Source organism: Hyla sarda, chromosome 3 (assembly GCF_029499605.1).
Source record: "Hyla sarda isolate aHylSar1 chromosome 3, aHylSar1.hap1, whole genome shotgun sequence".
Classification (NCBI taxonomy): domain Eukaryota; kingdom Metazoa; phylum Chordata; class Amphibia; order Anura; family Hylidae; genus Hyla; species Hyla sarda.
The window spans coordinates 307,272,997-307,288,461 of NC_079191.1; the positions used below are offsets into that span (position 1 = coordinate 307,272,997).

Below are 15,465 nucleotides of genomic sequence, written 5' to 3' on the forward strand. Positions count from 1 at the left end.
CATCCTCGGTTGTATAATTACCTGTTGCCGGGGTCGGGTCCGCGCTGCTTCAGGCCTCCGGTGTGCGTCCCCTGCGTCGTTGCTATGTGCTGCGAGATGCAGTGATGAGTGAAGTCACTCGTCATTTCGCTGCCCAATGCAGCGCATAGCAACAACGCAGGGGACGCACACCGGAGGCCTGAAGCAGCGCGTACCCGACCCCGGCAACAGGTAATTATACAACCTGGGATGGGGGAGGCAACGGGGCAGCAGCGCCGGCAATGGGCGCCGCTGCCCCTTCTCTCCCCCTGTCTGTCGGCGCCGGCAATGGGACAGCGACACCGATAGACAGGGGGAGAGAAGGGGCAGCGGCAACGATAGCCAGGGGGAGAGAAGCGGCGGTAGCAGGGCTCTAGACCCCAGGAAAGGCAGGGGGAGAGAAGCGGGCAGCGATGGCCTCTCTCCCCCTGCCTTTCCTCGGGGCTTCTGCGGGGTAAGAAACAGTGTATCGGGGTATACACACGCACACCCACGCACCCTCATTTTACCAAGGATATTTGGGTAAAAAACTTTTTTTTAACCCAAATATCCTTGGTATAATGAGGGTGCGTGTTATAGGCCGGTGCGTGGTATACCCCGATAAATACGGTAAGTCTTTTTGTGTTATGTCTCTATCAGCTTTACATAGATAGAAATTAAAATGTTTGTACTTTCTTCTTGCCAAAAAAGCAGAAGCTCAGTCAAATAGGATAGGGACCTTCTGTGAATAGCAGTTTTCAAGTCTTGCCATAGATTCTCAATTGGATTCAGGTCTAGGCTTTTACTGGGCCATTGTAGGACATTTTACCCCTAAAAACATGTATACACAAGACAAATTAAGAACACAATGGAAATCATGAGGGGATAAATAGTTCAATAAATCATAGTATAATTCATAAGGAATTCATCATGTCAAGAAGTAAAGAATATAGTACTGTATTGCACAACACCCAAATGGCAGCTAGCACTATGGTGATAATAAATATGGTAAAAACTAGGATCTACTTAGGTAAATTGCACAGTGCCCAATAAATAACATATAAACATAAAATGTGGGCAAAACTATAACACGCCTCAATAGAATACCTAGAGAATGCTTTGGGAATACCTAAAGCACAAAAATCAATACTAACAATGTATAATATATGTGTGTGTGTGTGTGTGTGTGCAATAGAGGACAGTATCTGACTAGAGCACCTTATTTTACATTGCTGTGATCTGTGAGATATTCAAAGCTTGGAATAATTATTTTTTTTTATAACCCAAGCCTGCTTGGTGCTTCTCATCCACGTTATCCCTGACCTGTTTGGTGAGCTCTTTGCCCCTCATGCTGCTGTTGTTCAGTAATGCTCTCTAACAAACTCTGAAGCCTTCACATAACAGGTGTATTTGTGCTGAGATTAAATTGCAGTCTAGTAAAGGCAATTGGTTGCACAAGAAGGTTGTTAGGGGCTGTTTAGAAGGTTGTTTCATTGTAAAGGGGCTGAATACATAAGCACTTTTCAGATTTGTTTTTTTGTACATAATTTTGAAATCCATGTGCTTTTCCCCCTACTTTCAAATTATGGAATATTTTGTGTTGATCCATTGCAATAAAATAAATTTGTATCTGTGGTTATATCATGACAAAATATAGAAAAGTCCAAGGAGGGTAGGGGTGGGTAAGTTGAATACTTATGCAAGGCACTGTATACAAAGAAAAATTAGACATGACAAAATTATACACTTCTATAAACAAGAGGCGGGAGAGCCCTGCTCACAAGAACTTACAACATTTTATAGTGCTGTTATTTCAACACAGGGAACAGTTATTTTGGCATATTTATGTATAACAACATCATAGCAGCATTTGGGCACTATGTGGCATAATTATGCATGTATTGTATCACAAAGATGGCCAAAGTATAGAACTAAGGTTAGGGTCAGACTTTCCACTAATATAAAGAACATTCAGCATATTTTACAAATGGAATGTACCTAGATGGCTGGGGGGTGGTGTTGTCCTCACCTGCCTCTCCGTTGACCGATCGGCGATCTATTCTCCATGCCTGCGGTTACACTGATCAGTGTTTTGCAATCAGAAGATTGCATGTTTTAAAGGGTAAAAAGGGTAATTTTGTTTTAAAATAAAAGTTCATTAACCCCTTCCCTATTAAAAGTTTAAATCACCCACCTTTTTCCTTTTTTTTATTTTTTTTATAAAATAATGAAATAAAGAATAAAAATTATCATATGCAGGGATGTGCAATTCCTATCGCCTGACGCCCGGACATGCAGTTCCGGGCACCGGGCAGGTGAATTTTTCCGGCCCTTAGCCCGGCTTTGGGCAAGCAGGGTCGGACCCGACAAGCGCAGAGGCGCTCAGCAGTCTGTATGGAGCGGGCTCCTGACTTGTGCTCTGCAGCCCCCAACTGATTTCAGTAGCCGAGGGGCGCCGCTAATAGCCAGCATGTGGCGATTGCCGCGGCTGGCTATTAACCCTTTAGATTGCCGCTGTCAAAGCTGGCAGCAGCGTCTAAAGGGATATGTGAATGCTCCCTGGTGGGCTAGTGGGGTGGATCACTTAGAGCGCTTACCTCTGTTCCCTGCTGTCCGTGGATCTGTCATTCATAGAGCCTGGCTGGACTAGGCTCTATCAATGGAGTGCAGAGCACAGAGATCAATGGAGTTCAATTGAACTCTATTGATCTGTTTGAGGAGTCTAATGATTCCTCCTAAAAGTCTAATAAAGTGTTAAAAAAAAGTTTTAATAAAAGTTTAAAAGACACACATTAACCCCTTCCATGTTAAAAGTTCAAATCACCCCCTTTTCCTATATAAAAACATGTGAACATAATAAAAAATAAACATATTTAGTATCGCTACGTGCGTAATTGTGCGAACTATTAAAATATAACATTATGTATCCCATACGTCAAATGACGTAAATGTTAAAGAAAATACCAAACCACAGAATTGCATTTTTAATAATATCCCAGAAAAAAAGTTAAAAAGCGATTAAAAAGTCCAAATACCAAAATGCTACCGATACAAAAACAGATTATGGCACAAAAAAATTTGCCCTCATACAGCCTGGTATGCGAAAAAAATAAAAAAAATGAAAGCTACAGGGGTCAAAAAGTGGCAATTAAAAAAAATTCTAAAAAGGTTAGAATTGTTTTTTTTAATTATTAAAACATGACGGAAACTATACAAATCTGGTATTGCTGTAATCAGGCTGGCCAAAAGTATCAAAACAACATGTTAGCTCAACCACAAGGTAAATGGCGTAGAAAAGAAAACCACCAAATTAGCTAAATTATCTTTCACTATTTCAATTTCACTTAGGTAGTTATGGCTATTATAGGGTGTGGAGGATAAAACAAGAGTCTAAAAGTGAAAATTGGCCCAGACAAGTGCATCGCCATGAGGGACACGTAGATTTTGCTTTGTTTTAGTCCCGTGGACAAGTAGTTTTTTAAATTAAATTTCCACACCCCTGATATGTGGTACCGCCACATGCGTAAATGTCCGAACTATTAAAATATTAGGTTAGCTAAACCGCACGGTCGATGGCGTACACGTAAAAAGATACCAAAGTCCAAAATTGTGCATTTTTGGTCACTTCATATACCATAAAAATATTAATAAAAAGTGATCAAAAAGTCCCATCAAAACAAAAAATGTGCCCTCTTACCACCCTGTACACGGAAAAATAAAAAAGGTATAGGGGTCATAAGATGACAATTTTAAACATACTAATTTTGGTGCATGTAGTTTATAATTTTTTTTTAAGTATTAAAACAAAATAAAACCTATATAAATTGGGTATCCTTGTAACCATATGGACCTACAAAATAAAGATAATGTGTCATTTTTACCAAATATTGCACTGTGTAGAAATGGGAGCCCCCAAACTTTACAAAATTGCTTTTTTTTTATTTCACCCAACAAATAATTTTTTTTTTGGTTTTGCCGCAGGTTATATTCTAAAATAAGTGATGTAATTGCAAAGTACAATTGGAGAAGCAAAAAACAAGCACTTATATGGGTCTGTAGGTGCAAAATTGGAAGCGTTATGATTTTTAGAAGGGAAGGAGGAAAAAGCGAAAATGCTAAAACGAAAATTAAAGTGAAAATAGTCCCTAAGGACACTGCCCAGTTTGGTCTTAAGGACTGAGCCAGTTTTATTTTTGAATTTTAGTTTTTCATTTGATGACTTGTTTTTTTATGTGACTAATCAGTCGTTGTAGTGACATCACTAATTTTACCATAAAATGTATAGCAAAACCAATTTTTTTTTATTTTTGTGGGGCAAATTTGCTTATTTGGGGAGGGTTTCGGTTTCATGCTGTACACTTTATGTAAAAGTAAAAAAAAAATTTTAATTCTGTTTGTCAATATAATTAATAGATTTTTAACTCTTCAACCCTTTAAGGACATGGCCCATTTTGGCCTTAATTGGGTACTATGGTGCTTTTTTTAATTAACCCTCTGTGCCAGGCTGCAAAGTGGAACAAAACAAACTTTAACTCCCCTATCTACGTTCCCCGCTGCGCCAATATCGGTGTCCCGTTCTCCGGTCCATGTCTTCTTTGGCTTTCTGCGGGACGGTGATGAAACACTCGGCGTATCTCATCATGTTTTTTTTTTTTTTGTACAATTAAAAAATAAGGGTAATTTCATTTTATATTAGGGGAGGGGGTTTTATATAATAAAAAAAAAAGTGTAAAAGAAGAAAATGTTTTAGTTTTTAAGTCCCCAAAGGGTACTTTGATATTCAATCATTATATTGCATTTACTGTATAATGTTATGCCTATGGCACAGCATTCTACAGTGTGATCGGTTATCCACTGATCAAGCCTGGCTAAGCCAGGTATATCAGTTACATCGGCGGAAGGAGGCAGGTAAGGGGACCCTTCTCCGCCATTTTAACTCACGGAACCCCTGCGATCACGTTGCAGGGGTTCTGTGAGCCCCTCTGAGTTACCAAAGTTCTTTCACTTTCATTTTAGACCCCGTGATCGGCATTGATCACAGCATCTAAAGGGTTAATGACTGGCAGCGGCGGGATCACTGCTGCCTGTCATTAGCAGTGAGTGTCCGGCTTCTGATAGTAGCCAACATTCACTGTTCTGTAGCCAACATTCACTGTTCAAAGACACTTCAGGACATACAGGTATGGGTCCTTAAAGGGGTACTCTGGGGATCCTGCCGCTGGGGACCCCGTGATCTCTCCTGCAGCACCCCTGTTTTTCAGCTGCACAGAGTGAGGATCACTCTGTGGCTGATGACGGGCGGTGCAGGGGATGGAGTATCGTGACTTGCCCTTCCCATAGACTTGCATTGAGGGGGTGGGGCGTGATGTCACGATACTCCGTCCCCTGCACCGCCCGTCATCAGCCACAAAGCGATCCTCACACTGTGCAGCTGAAAAACAGGGGTGCTGCAGGAGAGATTGCGGCAGTCCCCAGCGACGGGATCCCCGCGATCTAACATCTTATCCCCTATTCTTTTGATAGGGGAAAAGATGTTTAGCGCCAGAATACCCCTTTAAGTACCAGGACACAAGGGCATACTTGTACGCCCTTCATCCTTAACAGGTTAAAATTGCCCTATTCTGACCCCTTTTCCCCCCCTCATTTTCCCTCTCCTTTTTCCGTATAGTGGGCTGCATAAGGTTCTTTTTTTTCCGTTTGCGCTGTAATCTGTATTATTGGTACCATTTTGCGTATATTTGACTTTTTAATTGCTTTTTATAAAAATGTTTTGGTATGTGATGTGACAAAAAAGCAGCAGTTTTAAACTCTTTTTTTAACGTTTTGCCAAATATTTCACCATAGGGGATCATTAACATTATATTTTAACCCCTTAAGGACTCAGCGTTTTTCAGTTTTTGCATTTTAGTTTTTTCCTCATTACCTTTTAAAAATCATAACCCCTTCAATTTTCCACCCAAAAATCCATATGATGGCTTTTTTGCATATTTACATCAGTCATTTTACCCAAAAAATCTACAATCTACAGCGAAACAAAAAAAATTATCATTGTGCGACAAAATTGAAAAAAAAAACGCCATTTTGTAACTTTTGGGTGCTTCCGTTTCTACTTAGTGCATTTTTCAGTAAAAATGACACCTTCTCTTTATTTTGTAGGTCCATATGATTAAAATGATACCCTACTTATATAGGTTTGATTTTGTTTTCTGGAAAAAATCATAACTACATAACTACATGCACGAAAATTAATATTTTTAAAAATGTCCTCTTGGGACCCGTATAACTTTTTAATTTTTTCGCATATGGGGATGTATGAGGGCTCCTTTTTTGATGATCTGAAGTTTTTATCAGTACCATTTTTGTTTTGATTGGACTTTTTGACTCATTTTTTTATGGTATAAAAAGTGACCAAAAATGCGCTATTTTGGACTTTGGAGTTTTTTTTTTCATGTATGCCATTGACCGTGCGGTTTAATTAATGATACACTTTATAGTTTGGACATTTACGCACGCGGCGATACCACAGTTGTTTATATTTCTTTTTATTTACATAGTTTTTTTTCTTTTAATGGGAAAAGGGGGGGGGGGGAATTCAGAAGTTTATTAGGGAAGGGGTGAAAGGAGTACTCCGGTGAAAAACTTTTTTTTTTAAATAAACTGATGCCAGAAAGTTAGGCAGATTTGTAAATTACTTCCATTAAAAAATCTTTACCCATCCAGTACTTTTTAGCAGCTGTATGCTACAGAGGAAATCTTTTTCTTTTTGAATTTCTTTTTTGTCTGGTCCAAAGTACTCTCTGTTGACACCTCTGTCCATGTCAGGAACTGTCCAGAGCAGCATAGGTTTGCAATGGGGATTTTCTCCTGCTCTGGACAGTTCCTGATACAGCATCAGGTGTCAGCAGAGAGCACTGTGGACAAGACAAAAAAGGGTAAGGGTAAATATTTTTTAATAGAGGTAATTTACAAATCTGTTTAATTTTCTGGCACCAGTTGATTTAAAAAAAAAAAAAAATTCCCCTTTAAATCCCATTTATGAAAGGGTGAAAAATCTTAATCCGTCCAGTACTTATTAGCTGCGGAATACTACAGAAGAAATTATTTTCTTTCTGGAACACAGAGCTCTCTGCTGAATCATGAGCACAGTGCTCTCTGCTGACATCTCTGTCCATTTTAAGAACTTTCCAGAGCAGGAGAAAATCCCCATAGCAAACATATGCTGCTCTGGACAGTTCCTAAAATGGACAGAGATGTCAGCAGAGAGCTCTGTGCTCATGATGTCAGCAGAGAGCACTGTGTTCCAAAAAGAAAATAATTTCCTCTGTAGTATTCAGCAGCTAATATGTCCTGGAAGGATTAATATTTTTTAGTAGAAGTAATTTACAAATCTGTTTAACTTTCTGGCACCAGTTGATTAAAAAAAAAGAAAAAAAATTCCACGGGAGTACCCCTTTTTCCTACACTGATCATTGCCATGCAATAGCATGGCATTGATCAGTGCTATCGCTGCTCGACTGCTCCGGCCTGGATCTCAAGCTCGGAGCAGTCATTCAGCGATTGGACAGCGAGGAGGCAGGTAGGGATCCTTCTTGCGGCCTGCAAGCTGTTCAGGATTCCACGATTTCACAGCGGCGGTCCCAAACAGCACCACTGAGCTGCCAGGAGGGTTTCACTATCGGTTCAGACATAGCGATCAACTTTGATCGCCGCTTCTGAAGGGTTAAAACTGGGCATCACCACGATCGGTGATGTCCGGTATTAGCCGCGGGTCCTGGCCGTTGATGGCTGCCGGGACAGACCAGAAATGATGTGGTGTCACCGCGTGACCCTGTGTTATATTGCGAGAGCCGGTGCAGGATGTAAATATACATCCTGCATTGTTAAGGGGTTAATAGTTCAGACATTTTTGCACGTGCAGATATCAAATATGTTTATTTATTATTTTTTTAATACTTTTTGGGGTAAATTAGGAAAAAGGGGCAATTTACTTTTTTATTGGGGGAGGGGCTTTTTTTTCACTAAATACTTTTTATGCCTCCATATGGCAGACCATTGATCAGTATTACTGGGGATCTTCTTCTCTGGTCTGCTAGAAGGCACTTCACTACATAAACAATGTAATGATTGCTATAAATAGTACCATATGGAGACAAAAAAAATAAAAAATGTAATTTAATAAAAAAAAGTGAATAAGCCTTTCCCACATTAAACATTTAAATCGCCTCTTTTTCCCATTTTACCCAAAAAGCATGAAAAAAAAAATGTATACACGTATTTGGCTTTGGCACATGTGTAAATGTCCAAACTATCGAAATATAATGTTAATTATCCCTTACGGTGAACAGTTTAAATGTGGGAAAAAAAATGTAATTGCTGCTTTTTTTTGTTACATCACATTATAAAAATAATGTAATAAAAAGTCACATGTACACATAAGTAAATGTAGTAAATATTACAGTGTCATACTGCATTGTGTACACTGTTTTTCGAGTAATGTATATTTATCAGAATGAAAGGCAAAGAGAGTCAATGGCCTCAAAGATATTAGATGAAATCTATGACTGCAACTTGTTTTTTTAGTATTCGCATTCGGTTTAATCCCTCTGACTTTTTTATTTTTATTTTTTTTAGTTTCTAAGAGTTGATCAAGACAAAGACAAGGAATGTAATTTGGATTGTGCAGGCTCTCCTTCTAAACTTCTATGTGCCTCTGATGGAAGAACTTTCCTTTCCAGGTGTGAATTTCAACGTGCTAAATGTAAAGATTCTCAGCTGGAGATTGCATACAGAGGAAATTGTAAAGGTAAATAATCTTTTAAAAAAAAACATGCGGTATTTTGCCCTTTACTTGACTTTAATCATATATTTATTTATTTTTTATTTATTCATTAATATTATTATTGATATTTTGGATCCTGTTGAATTTTTGTGCTGTTGCTAGAATTCATTACAACATGTCCCTCCTTTTGGTTTCTTACTGTGTTAAAGAAGCAGGTGACTATCTGTAATAATTGATTGCATCTGGGACCTGCAGTCTATCATGTGAGTGCAGCTCCTGCACTCTCTTCATAACCACGTAGGGATGTAGGACGTAAGTCCCAGGCACCCAGAAAGTACCTGTATGTCCTGCGTCCTCTAGGGGTTATTACCGTATATACTCGAGTATAAGCCGACCCGAATATAAGCCGAGGCCCCTAATTTCACCTCAAAAACCCTGGAAAAGTTATTGACTCGACTATAAGCCTAGGGTGGGAAATACATCATCCCCCCCTGTCATCATCCAGACCCCCTTCATTAACACCCTCATCATCATTACCCTGTGATCATCTCTCCTTCATCATCACCGCCTGTCATCATCCCCCTGTCATCATCCCACACCCCCCCTTCATCATCACCGCCTGTCATCATCCCCCCTTCATCATCACCGCCTGTCAACAGTGGTCTTGAACCTGTGGACCTCCAGATGTTTCAAAACTACAACTCCCAGCATGTCGGGAGTTGTAGCTTTGAAACATCTGGAGGTCCGCAGGTTGAAGACCACTGCGGCCTTCGTCATCATCCAGACCCCCCCCCCAACCCCCTTTAGTTTTGTACTCACCTCCCATTGGTGGGTGTTACGCCGAGCGCTCCGGGTCCCCGCTCCTCCCCGGAGCGCTCGCTACACTCTCCCCGCTGCAGCGCTCCGGTCAGATCCACTGACCCGGGGCGCTGCGATTCCGCTTCCAGCCGGGATGCGATTCGCGATGCGGGTAGCGCCCGCTCGCGATGCGCACCCCGGCTCCCGTACCTGACTCGCTCTCCCTCGGTCCTGTCCCGGCGCGCGCGGCCCCGCTCCCTAGGGCGCGCGCGCGCCGGGTCTTTGCGATTTAAAGGGCCACTGCGCCGCTGATTGGCGCAGTGATTCCAATTAGTGTCTTCACCTGTGCACTTCCCTATATCACCTCACTTCCCCTGCACTTCCTTGCCGGATCTTGTTGCCATTGTGCCAGTGAAAGCGTTTCCTGTGTGTTCCTAGCCTGTGTTCCAGACCTCCTGCCGTTGCCCCTGACTACGATCCTTGCTGCCTGCCCCGACCTTCTGCTACGTCCGACCTTGCTTCTGTCTACTCCCTTGTACCGCGCCTATCTTCAGCAGCCTGAGAGGTGAGCCGTTGCTAGTGGATACGACCTGGTCACTACCGCCGCAGCAAGACCATCCCGCTTTGCGGCGGGCTCTGGTGAAAACCAGTAGTGACTTAGAACCGGTCCACTAGCACGGTCCACGCCAATCCCTCTCTGGCACAGAGGATCCACTACCTGCCAGCCGGCATCGTGACAGTGGGAAGTTAGGGTGAGCTGGTCCGGGCCATCTGTGCAGGGACCGTCTGGTGGGGAGGGATAGTCGTTCCGGGCTGTCCATCTTCACCGGGGGGGCCTATTCTCTGCGCTTTGGGCCCATCCCCGGAATAGTAACATTGCCTTGACGACGACACTCAGGGACGTTCATGCGCAACGTCCCTGTGCGTCGTCGTCAAGGCAACGTCACTATTCCGGGCCCGAAGCGCGGAGAAGAGGCCCCCCCGGTGAAGATGGACAGCCCGGAACGACTATCCCTCCCCACCAGACGGTCCCTGCAGCACAGATGGCCCGGACCAGTTTACCCTTCCTTCCCGCCAAGGGGAGGTGAGTACAAAACTAAAGGGGGTAGGGGGTCTGGATGATGACGAAGGCCGCAGTGGTCTTCAACCTGCGGACCTCCAGTTTTGCAACATCTGGAGGTCCGCAGGTTGAAGACCACTGAGGGGGAAGAGTTCACTCAAGTAAAAGCCGAGGGGGGATGTTTTCAGCACAAAAAATCGTGCTGAAAACTCTGCTTATACTCAAGTATATACGGTATTTATGGTTGACTGGATTTTCATTGGAAGGGGTGGCAGTGTGCACACTACAGCTGGACACATGGCAGGATGGAAATTGCACCTCTGAATGCCATGCTGCTGGTTGATGTAGTTTTAGGATTAAGGCCCAGGAAGAACTCTGTTGTGACAATGTATATGTGAGGCACTGCTTTTTGTGACACTACTTGTCAAGAGACATTATCAAAAACCGGTTTCCCACCAGGTGCTGACTACTTGGAGAAGTTTCAATGGTTGAGCGGGGACTTAGGTTGCCAACCTGATTTTTTTTTTCTTTTTTCAAAATGTTTTATTTCTGAATACCAATATTAGCTGCTTTCCCTTCAAAATGTGAAATGACAATAATTATAATCATGGTGATTGTTTTTTTTTTTTTTTTTTTTTTTTTTTTTTTACAAACACTGGAAACATTTCTGACCACAGTGCTCTCTGTTGACACCTCTATAGACATGTGCAAAATGTTTGGTTTTGCACATGTCTATAAATCATTAATGTCATTATTATGTACACTAGAAAAATGACAGGATACACTATGTAATAAGTTGATTTTAATATTGGATCAGTGTTTACACATACGTGATCGCACAGTTTGAATCGTGCGACCCACATATTGCAAACAACAGCTACAACGACTTGAGTATCACAGCTCCCCCTATGAATAATAGAAAATGTTCGGTTAGTTTGAAAAGAATCAAACACAGTATTGGGTGTACCAATCATGGGAAAGCATAAGCATCGTACCTTATTACAGGGATAACAACCCACTATTGTTGATTTAGAAGAAATTTGGATCTCATCAATACTATTTTTTAACCTATTCGGGGCTACTAAACTTTGCAAATTTCTGGATCGCCTAAACGTCACTCCAGGGGTCGCAGGCACAATATCATTTAAAACAGGGTCACAGCAAATAATAGGCCAATTATGCCGCAAAATACTTCAAATCTCAGTAGCTCCACAATTATGATTGGTTATAAAATTATACTTACATTTATTTTGGTCTTTCATTTTATTTCTATTTATTTAATTTTTTTTAAAATGTTATCATCTTTTTCTTTTGTTAGCATCTGTGGTACAGTTTTACCTCAGATGCTGACTTTTACCATCAAGCGACCATCCTTAGGGGCGGCTTCTCAGCCAAGGGATATCCAGGAAACCTCCTTAGTAGAGCTTATTAAAAGGTAAAAAACATCAAACAGACTGACCTTGTTACTCCAAAAAAAAATGAGAATGAAGATTTAAATAATACCAACTATTAATAATACAATCACAACAGAAGGAGAAAAAAGATGATTAAATAAAAAATAAAAAATACAAATAAAATTAAAGACCAAAACAAATGTAAGTATAATTTCATAACCAATTATAATTGTGGAGCTACTGAGATTTGAAGTATTTTGCGGCATCATTGGCCTATTATTTGCAGTGACCCTGTTTTAAATGATATTGTGCCTGCGACCCCTGGAGTGACATTTAGGCGATCAAGAAATTTGCAAAGTTTAGTAGCCCCGAATAGGTTAAAAAATTGCATTGATGAGATCCAAATTTCTTCTAAATCAACAATGATGGGTTGTTATCCCTGTAATAAGGTACGATGTTTATGCTGTCCCATGATTGGTACACCCAATACTGTGTTTGATTCTTTTCAAACTATCCGAACATTTTCTATTATTCATAGGGGGAGCTGTGATACTCAAGTCGTTGTAGCTGTCATTTGCAATACGTGGGTCACACGATTCAAACTGTGCGATCACGTATGTGCAAGCACTGATCCAATATTAAAAACCACTTCTTATTACATAGTGTATCCCATCATTTTTCTAGTGTACATAATAATGACATAATAATTTACATCTTATCATTTTAGAAACTATCCCGGAAACAACTCCTAACCGTTATCAAAAACGAAGTAACCGTGAATCCTATTGGATTTTTAAGCTTGCCACATTGACCCCCTAGGGACTTAATGAATCAATAGAGAATGTTTGGTGATTATTTACAGTATTGTACACACACATATATACATTTTTCATGTTTTGTTGCATAAATTGTATATATATTTTTTTCTTTTTAAATATTTTTTTGTGTAATAATTTTTTATGTATGTATATTTTATAAAAATACATGCATGTTTTGTAATAATTTTGTAATAATTTTTATATTTTATTTTTGTAACTTCATATATTGGTGTTGATTCTCGTGTTAACTGCAAATTGCGATTTTCCACGGGATTCGCATTATGCGACTGCCCGTGGCAACTCGCAATGTGGGTAATATTAGACACACAGAGGGTTAATAGTACATTTTTTGCGTGCTCCCCCGGGGAGAGCGCACATAATGCAGTGTGTTTCTAAACAGGGAGCCTCCAATTGTTGCTAGTTAAGCAACAGCTGGAGTCTCCCTGTTTGGGAACACACTGCCAGAAAGGCTCTGTTCCCTTTATGCAAAATGTATAATGAGAACAGAGTCAGGCCTGGACTGTGTAACTCTGCCCCCTAATGACGTCATCACTAGGGGGTGGAGCAGTCAAGGTCGCAGGGGGTCTCAGGAGTGAGTCCCCCTTTTCGATCTGTCCCTCTGCCCTTGGGCTACTACTCCCATCATGGGATAGAGTCTGTCCCATGATGGGACTAGTTGTAGTACCACAGCACTGAGGGATGGCACTTGCACATCCACTGGCTGCAGGACTTTTAGGACTACTACTCCCATCATGGACAGACTCCGTCCATGATGGGAGTTATAGTCCAGGTGCTGAGAAGCAGATCGCAGCAGGTCATTCTCCAGAGACCCGCTGCGATCCGCATTTATTAAGTTAACAATCCGGCGCACATGCGGCTATACTGCGCTCCCCGCTGGCTGCAGGCGGGCAATACTGTATCCACTATCATAATTCATAATCCCCGCTGCCGGGAGACTGAAGCTCTGATTGGTGAATAGCTATTCACCAATCAGAGCTCCCGTCTCCCGGTGGCAGGGATTATGAATAATGACAGCATATACAGGAGCCTGGAGCCTGCTGTGATCTGCACCTCAGCCCCTAGACTATAACTCCCGTCATGGACGGAGTCTGTCCATGATGTAAGGAGTAGTCCTAAAAGTCCCGCAGCTGGGGGATGTGCAAGTGCCATCCCTCAGCGCTGCGGTACTACAACTACTCCCATCATGGGACAGACTCTGTCCATGATGGGAGTTATTGTACAGGGGCTGAGGGGCAGATCGCAGCAGGTCATTCCCCAGAGACCCGCTGTGATCCACATTTATTAACTGTACAAGCCGGCGGCACATGCGGCTCCACTGCCCCCCCCCCACCGCCAGCTCCTGTATACTGTACAGCTCTCATAATTCATAATCCCTGCCGCCGGGAGACAGGAGCTCTGATTGGTGAATAGCTTTTCACCAATCTGAGCTATCGACTCCTGGGGCGGAGATTATGAATTGTGACAGCATATAGAGTATTCCCCACCGGGAGCCGTCGGGGAGTGCAGTGGAGCCGCATGTGCCGCCGGCTCTTACAGTTATAAATGCGATTCGTAGCGGGTCTCTGGAGAATGACCCGGTGTGATCTGCCCGATAGCCCCTGGACTATAACTGCAAGTGCAAGTGCGTCTCTCAGCGCTGCAGTACTACAACTACTCCCATTATGGGACAGTCTCTGTCTTATGATGGGAGTAGTTGTAGTTTAGCAGTGCTGAGGGACGGCTGTCTCAGTAGAACACTTTCCTATGTGTCCTTTTTGATGGTGTATTTTTTGCGTTAACAAAAACGTATTTGTGCAAAAAAATGCGTCTAAACCAAAAAAATGCACATGATAAATTAGTATCCACTGTAAAATGCATTTCACAACACACAAAAAAATAGAGTACTTACTTTTTGCTCTATCAAAAAAGATGCACAAAAAAGAGGCAATGAAAGTCACTGTCACGATGCCGGCTGGCAGGTAGTGGATCCTCTGTGCCAGAGAGGGATAGGCGTGGACCGTGCTAGTGGACCGGTTCTAAGTCACTACTGGTTTTCACCAGAGCCCGCCGCAAAGCGGGATGGTCTTGCTGCGGCGGTAGTGACCAGGTCGTATCCACTAGCAACGGCTCACCTCTCAGGCTGCTGAAGATAGGCGCGGTACAAGGGAGTAGACAGAAGCAAGGTCGGACGTAGCAGAAGGTCGGGGCAGGCAGCAAGGATCGTAGTCAGGGGCAACGGCAGGAGGTCTGGAACACAGGCTAGGAACACACAAGGAAACGCTTTCACTGGCACAATGGCAACAAGATCCGGCAAGGAAGTGCAGGGGAAGTGAGGTGATATAGGGAAGTGCACAGGTGAAGACACTAATTGGAATCACTGCGCCAATCAGCGGCACAGTGGCCCTTTAAATCGCAAAGACCCGGCGCGCGCGCGCCCTAGGGAGCGGGGCCGCACGCGCCGGGACAGGACCGAGGGAGAGCGAGTCAGGTACGGGAGCCGGGGTGCGCATCGCGAGCGGGCGCTACCCGCATCGCGAATCGCATCCCGGCTGGAAGCGGAATCGCAGCGCCCCGGGTCAGTGGATCTGACCGGAGCGCTGCAGCGGGGAGAGTGTAGCG

At 42.6% G+C, this 15,465-nt stretch overlaps 1 protein-coding gene across 2 annotated transcripts in view; it reads left to right on the top strand.

The window, feature by feature from the left end:
- Window positions 1-15,465, top strand: part of SMOC2 (SPARC related modular calcium binding 2) — a 308,253-nt gene that overhangs the window by 70,472 nt on the left and 222,316 nt on the right. The window contains exon 2 of one of the 2 annotated variants that reach the window (XM_056567010.1): window positions 8,629-8,800. In XM_056567010.1, the coding sequence (XP_056422985.1) occupies window positions 8,629-8,800 (172 nt within the window). Of the gene's footprint in view, window positions 1-8,628; window positions 8,801-10,553; window positions 10,659-15,465 lie in introns of those variants that run through there. The other variant, XM_056567011.1, reaches the window with a different exon arrangement.